Source organism: Fusarium coffeatum (genome assembly GCF_003316985.1).
Source record: "Fusarium coffeatum strain FIESC_28 chromosome Unknown BRIP53273_contig_67, whole genome shotgun sequence".
NCBI lineage: Eukaryota > Fungi > Ascomycota > Sordariomycetes > Hypocreales > Nectriaceae > Fusarium > Fusarium coffeatum.
In genome coordinates, this window is record NW_022157863.1 from 159,177 (window position 1) to 175,909 (window position 16,733).

Genomic DNA, 16,733 nt, shown 5'->3' on the forward strand with positions numbered 1-16,733 from the left:
GGGAGTTATATATTGTATAAAATGGACTAAGTACCTATTACTACCGCTTTATTTGATTTCAATTGCTTTGACGCTAGACATATTTTCAGTCGTGATTATTGCCGGCCAAGCCGTCTACGATGTTCCTATGTGCTACCAAAATCGACTTTACTGCTTAACTTCATCAGACACCCCAACAGGCTCAATAGTGTCACCTCCATCCTTCTTATCCACGATAGTCTCCAAGATACTCTCGCCAGCAGTGTTGGTAACAAGGCTCTTTTCGATCGAAACGGGCTCTTGCTCCTGCTGGGGTTCCTGTGCTGGCGCCTCATGGACAGATGCTTCCTGGACAGGCTCCAGGGAAGGTTCAACAGCGGGCTGCTGCGCAGGAAGTGTGGGCTCGGCCTCTTGGGGAAGTTTTCCAGCAGCAGGTTCAGGATCCCTGTGCACTGGAACAGATTCCGATTCAGGCTCGCCACGTAGTTCGGGCTTGGGCTCCAGATTAGGCTCTGACTTGGGCAACGCTTCTTGAGGTGCTGTAGGTGCATCAACTATGTCTTCCTTCTTCTCCTCAGCTGGCTCGGGTTGCGAAATTAACTCCGGCTCAGGAACTGAAGTGGGCTGAGGCTCGGGCGCAGAGACAGGTTCAGATGCTGACACAGGCCCTGGTGCTGATACGGGCTCAGATGCTGACACAGGCTCCGATACAGGAGTTTGCTCGCCAGAAACAGATAAAGAGCCTTCAGGGCTAATAGACCAGAGAGTCTGAGGAACGGAGAATGTCAAAGAGGGGGTTGAAGGCTGAGCAGCGGGTGCAGAGGTGGTATTTGCAGCAACTGCAGCCGGGCTTCTTGCCGGAGCTCGGCGTTGTGGGCCACGGGCCCGGCCCTTGCGGGCATCCGAGAGCGGAGCCTTCTCCTTCTCTTGCGTCAGATCCTCCTCCGCCTTAGGTTCCTCCTTCTTGGGCGGTACATGAGGACCCAGCTTCAGACGCTTGTTTAGGTCACTCATGAAGCCAGCCTGAAGTGCAGCAATCTTATTACCAGCAGGTCTGCTAGGTACAGGAGGCTTCTGCTTTGTCTCTATCGAGTCTCCAGATGAAGACTTGGTAGGACGAGGAGGGATACTGGGTTTCGGCTTTTCAGACACAGGAGGTTTCGACTTTCCATCGTCGCTCCCGGTTTGCTTAGGCTTGGGTCGCTCAGGGATCGACGGACGATCTTCAGACGCCTTCTTGACTGGTCGTTCCGGGATGGCAGGCTTGCTCTGCTCCTTGGGCTCTTCCTTTGCCTCAGCCTGAGGCTGGGGAGAGTCGACAGTAGTCTCATAGAGCTGACTTTCGGGTGCATCTTCCCAGATATCTCGGCTGGGGAATCGCTGGCCGGCAGAAGGCCTCTTACCCTGGTTCAGGAAAGAATCCGAGTCCTTTGATTCGTACCAAATAGGCTTCTCATGGTTCTTGGGAGGCTGGATATCTACGGGGCCACTCACTTCCCGCTCTGCAAGCTCTTCTTGTCTCTGAGCAAAGAGGTGAGCAGGGGTCTTGGGACGGTCCATAGCAGACGATCGTCGTCGCTCTTCGACTTGCTCTGCCTGCTCTCCTGGGTCTGGTGTTGAAACCTCGACGGTGTAGTGCACGCTTTCAGGGGCATCTTCCCAAATGTCCTTGCTGGGGAAATGATGTCTGGCCTTGTTGCCGGGTGTTGCCTTCTGGGCGTCCTTCTTGCCGTCTTCAGGGAAGAGAGGCTCATACTCTTCAACGTCATCCAGAGATGTGGGAGCAAACTCCTGAGAGTCGTTGTTCTTGTAGATACTAGTGGGTCTACTCTTGGGTCGGTTGGTCCTGCTTTGAGGGCGGCTTGTAGGCTCCTCCAAATCGCCACTGTCTCGGCGGTGATGGTGGACAGCAGGTAGCTGAGTGTAAGGGTGGTCGTCGTTCTTGACTTCGTCCTCAGCTAGAATTGGTGCAGTGTACTCATGTTCCTCTTCATCCACAGCGGCATCGCCGTCACCATATGACCGATACTCTGGGTGCTTGGGATCATCAACATGCACTGTGTGTTCACCCTCAGGGCTTGTAATCTCCGACTTAAACGAAATAGGCTGGACCTTGCCTTCGCTTGTAGAGGCAGGGCGGGGAGAAAGTCGAGAAGTATACTCTTCGGTGGCTTGGAAACCAACCTCATCGGTGGGTGTAGATTGGTAACCCGCGGTACCTGTAGTTATTAGTTACCGTTTTTCCAAGCTGTCGTGATACTTACCCAAACCAGAGCCACGAGATCGGGTATCCCTGACCAGCTTGTTCAGGTCATCCTTGCTCATGGCAAAGTCATTCTGACGGTCATGTAGAGGGGTCTGATGCTCCCGCTTAAGGGCCTCAGGGTGCTTCTCGTAGTATTCCTTTTCAAGCTTGTCTTGAGGGGCAACACCATGGCCATGGAGGCCATAGCTGCCAGGGGGTCCACCACGAGAGCTGTGCTTGCGGTGGTGGTGCTTCTTGAATTCCTCGGAGCCAGGACCAGGCGAAGGGGCCTGAACATCGCCCAAATGAGGGTTCATGGGCACACGCTGACCGATTTCGGGGATGCCATGATCATCTTCAACTTCTTGGCGGCCATCGCTAACCGAGACATTGGTACTTGATTGCTTTGTGGCTTGGGTAGATCCAGGTCGGCCAATGCCGAATTGTGCTGCCTTATCAGAGTCGGTGCGGGTAACAGCTTGAACACGTTGTTTGGCGCTATGAGCTGGCAGAGAAGGCTTAGGAGCATGGAGCTTAAGATCCTCGGCGATAGTACGTGTCTGTTCGGGAGAGGTATCTTGTTCCTCCTCTGGGGCCTGAACCTCTTCGGGCTTGATCTCATGGGTCACGGCGCTGTACTCAGCACCCTCCTGGCCAATCGAAGGCATGGAGACGCTGGTAGGGCGGTTGATTGGCTCCTGTTGAGCATCACCGGGGTTGAATCGGGCAGAAATAGGGCTCTTCTGGGGAATGCCCTCGTTGAAGGGAGAAGGAGCAAACCGAGCTGGGTTAGGAGATATCGAGCGGTCGGATCGTTTCGTAGGGCGAGGCGGGATCTTGGGGGCGCTGGCAGCAGAGTCGTTGCTGTCCTGACCTTTAGCCGGGCGAGGCGGGATAACGGGAGGTTGTTGCATGGCGGCGGCGGTCATTGCTTGTGTTTAGATGCTCGAGGGGAGCGAGAAAGAAAAAAGCAGAAACAAAATAAGAGAGGTAGTCGAGTTGCGTGCGTGTAAGACGATGGATGGCTACGAGATGGGACCTAGAACAACCAACAATGGGTCAGGACTAAGCGATTAGTATGAAGATCAAAGAACAAGTGCGGAACCAAAGCAAAGCAATTGGAGAGCATAAGTAGCATGGGTTTGTTGGCGCTTTTAGCGACAGGGGAAAAGACTGGTATTTAAAGACTTTTGGTGGTCTCCAAATACACCAGACCAGCTTCCGTCACATCAGATCCCATCCCATCCATGTGCCTGTGCCTGGCCTGGCCTGGCCTGGCTTGAGCCGGTTACAAGTCCCAGTACAATACAGTACTGGCCCCTGTCGTGTGCTTGCGCAGTGCTTATCGGATCCACGGTTTACACAAGTTGGGTGTAGCGCCTGTGAATGGATCGGATCCGTTGCATTGCTATCAGAGTTGGTTGGGAGGTATTGGATTGAGAAATGCCCGCCATGGCGCTCCCTGCTGGCTGCTGCGCCCACCAAAGTTGCGCCCGTCGCACACCGATACGATTTGATCTTTTGATCAGGGACAGAAACTTACCAATGGGAGAGCCGTGATTGGTATGGATATAGTTTCGAGATTAGTTAGAGAAGTAGTTAAGTCAAGTAGGTGACGAATTCGGTAGGAGTTTAGGAACAGATAAGACACGATATATAAGAGCTACTGTACGACAACGGGGGACTCGATGACTTAATAGTTGATTTATATACTCGACTCTGGAAGAAGAATTGAGCATGCAGGTGACATATTTCGTTAGGAAGGGATCCAGTGCCACCAGAGCTGGGTGACTTTGTCCGTCGTCACTGGTTGTGAAAACAGGGATTGACGATGGCGCCAAGTGAGACTGTGCGAGACGTATCTGATCAGTACTGTGACTAGGTGTTGGGTTGTTTCTGACGAGTTGAAGAGATCGTGGGATGTTTTACCAATGCTTCTAGATGATGATCTTGCTGCAAAGCTCATCAACCAAGTTTCAGCTATTTATTGTCGAGGCTCATCGCTCTCAAATACGAATTGAGTACTTTTCATGGTCTCACCCCATCGTCGACCTCTGTATTGAAGCTTACCTCAGAGCTCTCAATGAAAGCATTTTCGTCACTTGCATGAGACTTGGCTACAGTGCACCCCGCATCCAATGATGCCACAGTCTTTGGACGGAAACAGTCTTTGTTCAGTTTAATTCAGTTCCACGAGTCTTTGATTATCTCACCCCTAAAGTAATCTAAACAATGGGCTAAAGCTTGAGACGCTTTGTGCAACATAACAATCAATGCAGAGTCCATATCTTACTGTAGCACGTCTGTCAACAAGTCATCTAATGGCTTCACACGACTGTCAATGAGCTTGCTCATAGCTATCATAGTATGTAGATATACTCAACACTTTGTTCCCGCTGACCCGCCGTAGTTCATCATGGCGGGGATCTCCTGCAGCATATTCTCCACTAAGTGATCGATGAATGGAAACCACAACCGGCCATACTTTGCTTTGCTTTCGATACCTAGCTATTTGCGCCGTCCATAAGAGGTCAAGAGAATGACGCTTACTCGACGGCGTTTTACTGGATATTACAGTGAGTAAACTTGACGGTCGCCTGACCAGCTGGAACGGAGCTATCAAAACATGCATTGCAAGTGAAAACGTTGTTGGTACGAGACCACGAATAGGGTACATGAGTCTTGGGAACGAACTCCAAGTAGCTACAATATCTCTATAAAGTCTCGACTCGGCCAAGGTCGAGCCCGACGCTGATCGCCGGTGTCGATAGAATTCTAGACTTCTCCAAGAGATCTTCGTAACAACCAGCTACAACGCAATGTGTTGGACTCTTAGTCTAACGTATACAAACAAGAATCAGCTCTTGATGGTTGTCAACGTTCTCACGAGGAACTTTGATCCCCTGGGCATCTCACAATCACGATCCTTAGATCAAATCACATCCCGTCCACACCCTCCATTCTCCAATTAATACCAACCAAACAGAGAAGTTTTCCGCAGCTATCCGAAATAGGATCGTTCTGACGCCATGTTTTCGTACCTTGTTGGTACCAAAACCTCCAGCTGTCCGAGGAGCTGGAGTCGAGCCGGTCCGGTTACCCTATATCTTCACCAATCAATTGCCGGGAAAAAGCAATGTTCCCTCGCCAATGAAAGAACATATCTTATACGGGTTAGCATTCTCTACTGCCCATGAGTATTTTGAACAAGCGTCATTCAATGCCATGATACGACTCCTCCAGGTCAGTGGCATTTCATGGAACTTCCATCTGTTTTGAGAAGGTCTCGAATTGATCGTTGCCCACTCCTATTAAACGTCAACCACTTTCAACCTAGCGGCAAAACGGCAAGCCCGCAGACCCTTGATTCAACATCACGAGGCAGGTAGAGCTTTCATCAAAGATACCAGCATCGGATGTTGTTCTATTTTTGGTAGATAGGCTCAATCGAGCAGGTTGTAGATCGCATTATGTACTGGGTATGATACACAATCGCACTTCAGCAGCGGCACCAAGTCTTCAGCAACTGATAAAAGACTGATAAGAGACTGAGAGGTTTGAAGCTCGAAGCAACCAGACTATATCGTCGGCAAATGGACAGCATACCTACAAATGATAGGAAATCTGGCACAGCAGCACGACACGGCAGGGAGTACAGCAGATATAATCAATTTTGAAAACGTAACTCGGATAACGCAGTCGTCAAAACTCGTTTACTAAAACAGCAACTTCAATCAAAACATGAGCCGTTCCTCATCCCAGACGCCAAATCCAGCTGGGTATACAGACCGCTGCCCTTGGCAGGATCCTCACTCGTCGAGATAAGCGGATTTTTTTTCACATCAGCATCCTCCCTCCTCGCTCCCCGCGACTATCGAAAGCTTCCTTCACCTCATCCACATGGCGAACTCCGTATGATGCTTAATCGTAAAGATGGTGTTATATTCGGACCGCCACCACGCAATTGATCGAGCAGGTGCATGGTGCGCCTACACGATCATCTGCGCAACACCCTGTCCACCAAGAGTCTTGCTGCCGACAAAGGCCTGTCCCTTGACACCAGCAAGGAGGTAGCATAGTGCAGTCAACATCAGGAACACAGCAGCAGCGATCAAACTACTTGCGCCGCTGACAATGCTGATGTACTGCAGAGCGGACATGACACCGTAGGCCGCCGCGCGCATATAGTTGGTCGAAATCTTGCGAATGAGCTCATCGAACTTGGACGAGGTTGGGCAGATTCGGAGGAGAAGAGGAACCTCGATAAACAAGATGATGAAGGCCGATGCACTGCATATGGTCAGTCTGGTTGGCTATGTGGAAATGTGCAGAGAAACCCTTACATAGCAAAAGCGCAGAAGATGATTCGAACAACAAAGGTGATATGGAATGTAAAGATGTTGGCGATTCCAACAGCTAGACAAATGATCATGGAAAGGATTCCAAGCCTATACGCCGACGATGTTAGTCCCTTGTTGACGGCGCATTTCGTTCGATGTGGATCAAGTCGCAAAGAGGGACTTGATAGCTAACGAGCTACGATTGAAGCTGTAAACAGCTGAAGATCGGTGGCTTACCATTGTCCATAGATGCCTACATCATGGTTAGTACCAACAATAACCAGCGCAGTGCGTTGGGAGCAACATACTGAAGTTTCGCGTTTGGAACTCCTCCTTGAGCGTCATCTTGCCAGCTTACGTCGAATGTTCGTATTCGGGGTTAGAGCAACCGAGGGAAATTGTAGAAGCCGAGAGAATCAATGCGGGTTCGAATTGAGGGAGATCAAGATCGTGTGTTGTAGAAGATGGCGACAGCAATGAAGAGTCAAGTCGACAAGACGGAGAGGTTGGTCGCGTGGTTACGATGGATTGTTTCGGTTGTGTTGGGAAAGTCTGAAATGAGGCACGTAGCCTTTCCGCAAATGACGGATCGGAGAGGATGGGATGGTTGCTGAGAGGCGGTCCCCAGTTTTGATTGAGGCTGGCGCAGGGCTTGGCTCTTGTGTCAATACGGTTCAGCCCAGACAAGGCCTGGAAGGGGCAGGTGAGGTGAGTGGAGGGAGCTGGAGGTCCCAGCGCCTAGGTGGTCGTTATTGTAGGGGAAGGGTCCCTGCAAGGAGGATGGATGGTGCGCTATTGATAGTGGAGAGGTCAATGTGAGACGTTGAAAGGTTGGAGGTTCCAGTTCGGGTCTTTGATGAAACACAACAACAGGCACATGTGGTTCCGTTTCGCTATTATGTTCCTTTCTCTTTCTTTGTACGCTCTTTCATATGTATACTCGTTTTCCCGTTAGGCAACCTCATTTTCTATTCAGTCAAGTGACGTACGTTGACTACGCGGCACTGCCAAGCCTCGCCCAGAACTGAGTGATGCGGAGTTGTTCGCTTACAAGTCCAACGTTTTTCAGAGACACTTGACTGCCTATTCTGCCAAGACTGATCACTGTCAAATCCATAAAGTGCTTGGCATCTCCATAATTGCAACGGATATGACCGTCCAGGTATAAGTCTATCAAACATGAAGCTATTCGGACTTGCGATGTCAACACCAGGCATCAGTTTATGATGGTGGCTCCACGAATCAGCACTAGAGACGTCTTGAAATAGCTACAAACAGTAGCATCCATGTCGACTACTGGTTGTCGAATATTGATTGGCACGGGCATTCGGCGATATGAACAAGATACGGCCATTGGAATCCGGTCTGCATCTCTCGACCCGGACTTTGGAAACACTTGATCATAGTCATTCAGCCCTGTCACTGACATGCCATCGTCTTTGACGATCGTATCCCAACAACGTGGTTAGTGGGGTGGTTCTTGCTGCAAGTGCGAACTGCCGCCAATATAAACATTGCACTTGCCTCTACACCATTACATCATCTTCAACACACTTATCCTCTTCTTCTCATGGTAGCTTAGAAAGCAACAATCTTCGGCTTTCGGACTTATTCAACGTCCAACTCATTGTCCCCGACAGGTGTTTAAATAGCTCTACTGTTTATTCCGGCCATTCCCTCGAAACACAACCATTAAATGAAATTGAAAGGACAATGACTTATACTGTCCTCTCGAATGACCAGGTCAACTCCATATTGGAGGGCCTGAATATCGAGGAGCTTGAAGAATTCCGACATGTGCTTGCCTCATCTCTTCACGAGTTCTCTACCGGAATACCAGCTTTGGAGGAAGCCTTCCAGGAACCAGAGCGCACCTCGACACTGCATCCAGAAACAATGGCTGAAACCCTTTATGTACCCTCATGTGCTCCATGCGGGATGGGCTGCAAAGGTAAGTAACTTCAATTGCAATGAAAGAGCCAATCTGACTTTAACAGTGATATCTTCAATTAGCCCGGAAGCTCCTCAATACCCCGACAACACTGAGCAGCTTAGTCCAGTAGGCGTCGTCAACTTATTTAGACCAGATGGGACACCACTCGGCATCATCAATGCAACTGCTTTGACAGCCTTTCGAACCGCTCTGGCTTCAACCTGTCTTTTGGCACGCCGTAATCACGTCAAGACGCTGACCGTATTCGGTAGTGGCTTACAAGCTTACTGGCATATTCGACTGGCTCTCATGATGCGCGGGAGCACAATCAAGAAAATACACGTTATTAACCACAGATGGAGTGAAACGGCAACTGGGCTACTAAAACGATTCGCTAACATCGATCCTGAGATCAAGCAACGAGAAGGCTGGTACGACACCAAGTTTGGACTTCTGATCCCCGCATTCCACGAGTATAAGCGTTTGATCAAAGAGCAGATAAGAGAAGCGGATGTGATCTATTGCTGTACTCCATCGCAAGACGACCTATTCGATGGGTCCATCTTAACGTCTCATGAGGGCCGCAAAAAGGGAAGACTTATCATCGCCGTAGGAAGCCTTACACCAAGGCACCGAGAGTTGCCAGAAGATCTTTTACATCTGGCGGCCAAGAGAGAGGACAAGCCACATCGACACTTCCACAAGCATGCTGTTGAAGGGGGAGTGATCGTCGTCGATAATATCCGAGGCGTACTCAAAGATGCAGGCGAAATTATAGCGGCCAATATTGGCCCCCACCAAATGGTTGAGTAAGTACTCTTGGTGACTTCGCAAACATAACTAACATGGCACTGCAGACTGGGAGAGCTGGTGATGCTTCACCGTCTAGCTATAGAAGAATCTGATGATTTTGGTAGCAGTGAAGTTTCTTTAGCTTCCGACATGGACAAGATGGATATCCATAGCCGGAGCTCTATGTCATCCGTGTACGGCAACGAAACACCAACCAGCCCTACCGGCTCAGTCGACTCTGGAAGGCGGAGATCCAGCTCTATTTTCCACTCGAGAAAGAGTTCCAGCAGCTCTATGGATAAAGAAAAGAAAAAGTCAGAAGACCACCTTTGTCGATGGTTACGAGACGGCACTGTGGTGTATAAGAGTGTCGGACTCGGACTGATGGATCTGGTGGTCGGGACACATTTAATCGAGGTTGCACAAGAGAAGAACGTAGGAACTAGGATAGAAGGCTTTTAAATAAGATATCAAGATTACGGATAAATACAAAAGTGCTTCATACATGCTGTTTATACTTGTACATTCTTACTCGGCCACCCAGATGGCAGCCATACCCATACCGGTTCCTACACACATAGATGTCGCGCCGACCTTTTGGCCAGTTCGCTTCAACTCATATAGCAAGGTAGAAACTTGTCGGGCACCAGTGCAGCCCAGAGGGTGACCAAAGGCGATAGCACCTCCCTTGGGGTTGATCTTCTCTTGAGGGATACCGAGCTCGTTGGCGCACCACAAGCACTGGCTGGCAAAAGCCTCGTTAATCTCCCAGATATCGACATCGTCCTTGGAGATGCCAGCAAGGTCAAGAGCCTTGGGGATAGCCTTCCAGGGACCCTGACCCATGAGAAGAGGCTTGACACCGACGATTGAGGCGCAAACGTACTTGCCAAGGATCTTCTGTCCGAGCTTCTCAGCGGTAGATCGCTTCATGAGAAGAACAGCCGCGGCACCGTCAGAGATTTGACTGGCGTTACCAGCGTGGATAGATCCGTCCTTGGAGAAGGCAGGGCGGATCTTGCCGAGGGACTCGACGGTGATGCCCTCTCGGACACCGTCATCCTTGGAGACGGTGATCTCTTTGGTGTTGCCCTCCTTGTCCTCGAACTTGACAGTGAGAGGGGCAATCTCCTCGTCGAAAAGACCCTCCTTTTGGGCCTTGAGAGCCTTCTGGTATGATGCGGCGGCAAAGGTATCTTGGGCCTGTCGAGAGATGTTGAGGTCCTTGGCCATCTGCTCGGACAGAACACCCATGGGAACCTTGCAATTCGCAGCCTCGGGGACCTTCTCAAAGTCTTCTGAGAACTCGGAGACAGCGTTGGGGCCGTAGTTGATAGACATGCTCTCGACACCAGCACCGATACCAATATCGATCATGCCGGTCTTGATCTGATTAGCCACATCGACGGTAGCTTGGAGACCGGAGGAGCACTGTCGGTTGAGAGTTCGGACGGCGATGGATTCAGGGAAACCGGCGACCAAGCTGGCAGCTCGCATCTCAGTAGCACCACCGCCGGGGGCAAGCACGGTTCCGACACACAGGTCCTCGACGAGCGCAGGGTTGATTTTTGAACGGTCGAGGACGGCCTTGAGGACTCCGGCCATGAGGTCAGCAGCGTGGGTATCCTTGAAACCACCACGGCCTCCCTTGGTGAAAGCGCTTCGGCATGCGGCAGTGACGACGATCTGTTGACAGTTAGCGACTGGTTCTGGCGCATAAGATAGCTATCTCTAGATTGCGTACGTACATCATCAGGGTTCTTCTGGAGGATTTTCTCACGACCGCCAGCGGTCGGGTTGCCAGAGATCTGGCCTCCAATCTGGATAATACGGTCGGTGACTGAAGACGAAGTTAGCTTGCGACCGCAATAAGCGCAGAAGGCGGCGACTAGACATACCGCCCATTTTTGCTATGATGTAACTGAGAGTAATGTAGTAAAGAAGTTGAGGGCTGGGTATAATGCGCAAGACAAAGACAGAGATGGGATGAGATGAAATGGTCAGCAAGTTATCAGGGAGGAGATTATTATACAGAGAAACTCTCGGTAGACCTCGGATGTTTGTGTAAGAAAAGAGTTGGGAAGCTATGTCTGTCACAGGAGAGGCATTCAAGACCGAAGACCGACGCCCGGGGACGGGATTCCATAGCAGAAAAACCGGGGAACCGAGGCATCTCTTTGCCCCATGCTTGGCGGTAGTTTAGCGTCTCTTTCTCTTTTTTTAGCGCCGGATCACATGCTAGTTGCTATCGAGGTTCCTTGTTCCCCAGCTTTTCGAGGCACAACGCGGGGGAGAATCTCCAATTGCTTATTAGAGGTCTGGTCTTTACTTTTTTGTTGCGTCACGAGGTGGCTAAGAGATACTCCAAAAAATGACGATTTGACGGGGAATGTGAGACTGTAAGCACGTGGACCCCCTACTATCACAAGCCAATATTTCATATTTGTCCTTGACCTGATTCATGCCACCACTCAACTGATTGACTATACTACCTGCTTTATTCCCAGAATGGTATCTTCCAGAATGGGTATCTTGTAAAAAGGAAAAAGAAAAAGAAGAATAAGAATTTGGAAACAAATAAACCCCAACTATCCCCAACGAAAAGAAATAAAGACCATCTATAAGAAGAAACAGAAAAGGTACAGTATCATCAGTCTGACTCATCATTTCATACAGGTATCGTAAGAAGAGGAAATACCACATTCAGAAATAGCTGGGCTCCAGACGTTGACATTGTCATCTTGATATGACTGAGAATTTAGCGACATGGTCTCCCATGGTGAGCTGGAGTCTTCACCAGATCCCGAGTCGCCAAGAGACATAGGCACTGATAGTGAATTTTCAAACATCGTGTGACTCGTGTCTATTCTGATTACTGGTATCGTAGGCGCCGTCACTGCGCGGTTGCGGCCAGCATGGGGTGGCTGTTGTGTTGGTAGTGTAAATGGGTATCCAAAGATATCCTGAGGTTGTTGTTGCGGCATGTGAGAAGAAGTGAACTCGGACCACGACGGATATTGGCTGGGAGGTGCAGATATAGAATGAGGCGAGATTGCTTCTGTATGGGGTTAGCAATCTTTGTACCTGAGCTAATTGGTACTGCATGCATAAATGCATGCTCATGCTACTATATGTACTCACCAGTTTCATCAATTAGACGGAGAGCCTTGAGGGCATCAACACCCAGCTCGATACTGAACCGCCGGTCTGGAAGCTTGCCCAGTCGGATTTGCAATTGCTTCTGAATATCTCCAATTGTTTCCACATTGATTGCGTCTAGCACGCACCAGTGTCTTGCATCCTTCCATCGCGGCTTAGGAACAGGATGTATCTTGATGTTCCAGCTGCGAGCAAATTCGTTATCAACGACACTCTGTGCACGGCCGAGGTAGCATTTCGCAATGCAGGGTACCTCCGTCGTCGGAGTCTTGAGAGTGATACGGATCATTTGGCCGTCCTTGACTTTAGACGACTGAGCTCTTGCTTGGAGGGGCTGTGCTGTGAATTGCCAATTTAAGTTATCCCCGGAAGGCGGCTGTGCAACAGGAGACTGGCCCTGACTCGGCGGCTCATCATCTGGGAAGACTGACTCTCGGAGTGAAAACTGAGGAAATGGTGAAGTTTGCTGCTGTGAATCCAAAGGCGAAAATGCTGGGGAAGTTTGGGTTTGGGTTGGCATCGACTGGTCTGAGAACGAAGTATCCAGCCGAGGCCTACTTCTGCTACGCCGACCAGATAGCCCATTAACATGAGAAGTAGTAGATCCACTACTTCCACGTCTTGATCGAGGCTTGCAGATAGGACTGAGGTTTGTGGGCGAACGCGAACGGGTTGCTTGTCTGATAGTATTCTCAAGTGTACTTAGTTTTGAGTAACTAGGCTGAGAAGCAAGAGCCGGGTTGCGTTGACGATTCGATTGTGGCATAACTTGCAGTATTCTCTGAAATGGATAATAGGCAAAGAATTAAAGTGCCTGGTTATAATGTTGAACGTTGTTAAAAGGATAGAAGTGGAAGTTGGAAGAACCACCAGAACTGAAGGTTGAACTTGAAACGGTGTGATACTGTAGGTAGTTTGGATGAGCCGCGACCCGGACTAGAGAAGTATATCAATAGTTAGTCCGTATACTTATGCGTCAAGTTAGTAGGAAAAACAAAACAGCCAGGGGTCTTTAAACATCGCATCGTGACGGTCATGGCAGCCAATATGCAAGTATCAACGTCAAGTCATTGGGTGATCATTGGGTGACATGCTTCTCGAACTCGAGGCATATCGGTCTAGATGTCAGCCCAAGTCAAAATGCCTGCAGAATATGCCGAAACAAGGCTCTCGAGTGGTTCCTGATGCATGTCGAATTGCACAGCCTCTGTCTACCGAGTATGAAGGCGGCTGTGCTGCGTTACGGTGAAATAAAGAGCCGCCTGTCATGACTTGTGCAATCTGGACTGGCTACGCATGATTGAAACTGCGCTTTATCACATTTGATGTGAGGCGCTGTATTGAATCACAGTTACATTTAATATCTTTGAAATTGACATCTTTATTGAAATATTTCAGTCGAGATAGTTTCAACCTCATTTTATAAGGCGACTGCATATCGGGTTGACTAACGAGTTAGACTGGTTGCTGCGCCTCTCAACAGCATATCGCTCGGGCGCCAGGCTCCGATATCGAAAGACTCCCAATGATGAATTATTGTGAGAATCGCTCAGAATGTGTGTGATACGCCTCAATTACCAACACATTCGTCTTACTATCGTCAAGAGCCGCAAGCTCAAGTGACACGAATGCAGACCATCTCTTTGCCGCCTCACAATTCGAGGACATAAAACGTCCATCTATGCCCCAAAATGGACTCGAAATAAGTCTTTTAAGCCATTGGAGCTCCTGAAAAAGGCCACTAGGTATATCAATCACGATTGCATCTCACTGCATTCTGACCTACATCATAATTTCTAGACAGTGGTTTTTCACGGAACTCACAGAAATACCAACAACGCCTCAGGAACAAATACAGTCATACACAAGAAAACCAACCGGGTCCTTCAATCCAATGGCTATCAAGATCATCCCCAAAGCCACATCTCCAGGCGGTTCAGTGCAGAAGAACAAAGTTCTGGAAAACAGCGGACAAGGCTGCTGCGAGGCAGTGTACCAGGTATCGTCGACCGAAGCTTGGTAGCATCATATGATACTGACACTCTATAGATCCCTCTCCTAGGCCAATTTAATACCACACGTGGAATTGTGCTCTCGATAACCCGCTCGCTGGAAGCCTCATTGAGAGCACGATGTCGTCGAAGACAGTTGTACCACCAGCGGAAGCCCGACTGTGGAAAAGGTCAAGTGACCAAGAACGACAATCCAACTTGTCATAAACATTCGTGTTCAGTATGTGTGTCTCCGGAAGACCAGGGGAGAGACTTCTCAGCCAAGAACGACAGTACTTGCCCCGAACCTGCGAGGAATAGATACCGGAAACCCATCAAAACCGTGGAGCCATTGAGGATACAAGGCTTAGAGGACAAATTAGAATGCTTAGCTCTTTGTGCAGAGAACAAACCACTGGGAAATGTCAGCAAAGATTTTGAGGAAGCCTATATGCGAGGAGAACCCCTGACTCCCCCCGAGATCGAGTTCGCCGAACAGAGTGATCTGGAGGATGATTATTGGAAATGGGATCAGGACACACAACAGTTCAGACACTGGGATGAGGACTCAGGAGAGTTGGTTTGCTTTCCCGAGAGGTTCGACTGATGTAACTGATGAACTAGAGATGAGGTGGAATTCCTATACCATAGCAATACGGCGTAGTAAAAGTGTCAACTCGGGCCTATGTAAGGTCGGTCACTTTGAACCGAAACACTTTCATTAATCAATCTCATTGGTCATTCAACTCTTCTAATGATACAACTGCTTTCTCTGCGTCAAATACACCCCGTTCATTCAAGCAACCGTTCGTATCCTCATTGTCTCATTAACCGCCTTCCTAAGCTCCCAAGCCTCAGAATTAAGCCTTGCTTTCAGGCTTGTCCTTGACAACCTTGTCATTGGGTGAAAAGCTGAGACTGACGCTGTTCACACAATGACGCTCATCAGTGGGTGTATCGTAGCCCTCACCCTTGAACACATGTCCTAAGTGACCACCACAGTTGGAGCAGACAATCTCAGTTCGTGCCATGCCAAAGGTGCGATCCTCATGACGAACGACAGCACCAGGAATGCTGTCGAAGTAAGCTGGCCAACCGCACCCGGACTTGAACTTGTGGGTAGCCTTGTAGAGAGGCGCTTCACAGCCTGCGCAAGTGTAGACGCCCTCCTCAGGATAGTGCTTATCGAACTTTCCTGAACCGGGAGGCTCGGTGCCCTTCTCACGGAGAATACGGAATTGCTCTGCTTTGGTCAATTATTGTACAGAGATAATTGAGTAAGTCTTAACTCACCCTTGTTGAGAACGGCTCGCCACTCGTCGTTTGAACGGTTATCGGGGTAAGACATTTTGGAGCTGTTGCTGGATGAAGTGCCAAATAGAGCGCCCAAGATAGGAATTCCAGACATAGATCGAAGAGGAAGAGGTCGATAAGCCAAGTGTGAAGTCAGTGGAGGTCTCACACGAGTAATGTTTGAGAAAGTGAAGAGAATGTTTGATAAGAATGGAGAGAAGCGCATTTGGATGAGAGGATTGATGCGTATATTTATATCTTGTTCTAAAGATGGGTTTCCATTCTCATACAAAAGATAGACGTTATAAATCCAGGGTCTTGATTAGTGGCAATCTGTGGAATCATTTGCATCATCGAGTTGCTAAGCAGGAGCACAGCCACAGCTGAGAGTATGAACCGGGCAGTTATACGCTGCAAATGTGGCTCTTTACTTTCGTTTTCGGGCTTGAATACGCTGATGGTATTCCAAACACGGCAGTGTCTAGTTCCTGACAAGCAATTATCTGGCGACGATTATTCAACAGTATTTCCTCAAAACGCTCAAGTCAGACTTGAAGCCAGAGGCTGTTTCCCTTTGTTTCAGCCCCAATGTATCGCAACGTGGCTTAAAAGGAATGCAGCTCATTACATGATACAAAGTCAATTAAAGAGAATGTAACAAATTGATATTAAATTATTTAGTGTTTCAGAGTGTTTATGATAGTTTCCCCGGTCCTCTCAAGAATTGATACTGCAATCACCAGAGTTAAAGGAGCAGGTGTCATGTAATGCAAGGTAGAAGCTTCGACCTCAACTTGTAGCATCCCCGCCAAATCCAGGGGCCAGGTACCTACCTACCATCAAAGAGTCCAGGCCCGTGCATCAATTCCGCTGGGCTCCAACTGCTAATGATAACTAAAACATCACCGACCTGACCACCTTGGCACCTCCCTATCGACCTTCATCCACCTCAATTCCAGGCACCTCTTTTAAACTCTAGGCTGCCATTTTGCAGCAACGCT

General features: G+C 49.2%; 6 protein-coding genes across 6 annotated transcripts; 1 reads left to right on the top strand and 5 right to left on the bottom strand.

Annotated features, from left to right (window-relative positions):
• Nucleotides 1-147: 147 nt before the first annotated feature.
• Nucleotides 148-3,153, bottom strand: FIESC28_03159 (uncharacterized protein; the record flags this gene model as incomplete). Its single annotated transcript, XM_031157308.1, has 2 exons — nt 148-2,198; nt 2,244-3,153. 2 exons carry the CDS (start codon nt 3,151-3,153, stop codon nt 148-150), a joined length of 2,961 nt encoding a protein of 986 aa, XP_031018637.1.
• A 3,060-nt stretch (nt 3,154-6,213) lies between these two features.
• FIESC28_03160 (uncharacterized protein) lies at nt 6,214-6,909 on the bottom strand (the record flags this gene model as incomplete). The annotated part of the gene is made up of 4 exons (XM_031157309.1): nt 6,214-6,514; nt 6,568-6,672; nt 6,802-6,817; nt 6,873-6,909. The coding sequence occupies 4 exons, from the start codon at nt 6,907-6,909 to the stop codon at nt 6,214-6,216; spliced, it is 459 nt and encodes a 152-aa protein (XP_031018638.1).
• Nucleotides 6,910-8,277: 1,368 nt separating this feature from the next.
• On the top strand, nt 8,278-9,751 carry FIESC28_03161 (uncharacterized protein; the record flags this gene model as incomplete). The annotated part of the gene is made up of 3 exons (XM_031157310.1): nt 8,278-8,515; nt 8,562-9,306; nt 9,355-9,751. The coding sequence occupies 3 exons, from the start codon at nt 8,278-8,280 to the stop codon at nt 9,749-9,751; spliced, it is 1,380 nt and encodes a 459-aa protein (XP_031018639.1).
• A 66-nt stretch (nt 9,752-9,817) lies between these two features.
• FIESC28_03162 (uncharacterized protein) lies at nt 9,818-11,194 on the bottom strand (the record flags this gene model as incomplete). Its single annotated transcript, XM_031157311.1, has 3 exons — nt 9,818-10,975; nt 11,038-11,129; nt 11,188-11,194. The coding sequence occupies 3 exons, from the start codon at nt 11,192-11,194 to the stop codon at nt 9,818-9,820; spliced, it is 1,257 nt and encodes a 418-aa protein (XP_031018640.1).
• A 758-nt stretch (nt 11,195-11,952) lies between these two features.
• On the bottom strand, nt 11,953-12,968 carry FIESC28_03163 (uncharacterized protein; the record flags this gene model as incomplete). Its single annotated transcript, XM_031157312.1, has 2 exons — nt 11,953-12,347; nt 12,431-12,968. The coding sequence occupies 2 exons, from the start codon at nt 12,966-12,968 to the stop codon at nt 11,953-11,955; spliced, it is 933 nt and encodes a 310-aa protein (XP_031018641.1).
• Nucleotides 12,969-15,299: 2,331 nt separating this feature from the next.
• On the bottom strand, nt 15,300-15,787 carry FIESC28_03164 (uncharacterized protein; the record flags this gene model as incomplete). Its single annotated transcript, XM_031157313.1, has 2 exons — nt 15,300-15,682; nt 15,733-15,787. The coding sequence occupies 2 exons, from the start codon at nt 15,785-15,787 to the stop codon at nt 15,300-15,302; spliced, it is 438 nt and encodes a 145-aa protein (XP_031018642.1).
• Between the last annotated feature and the right edge of the window lie 946 nt (nt 15,788-16,733).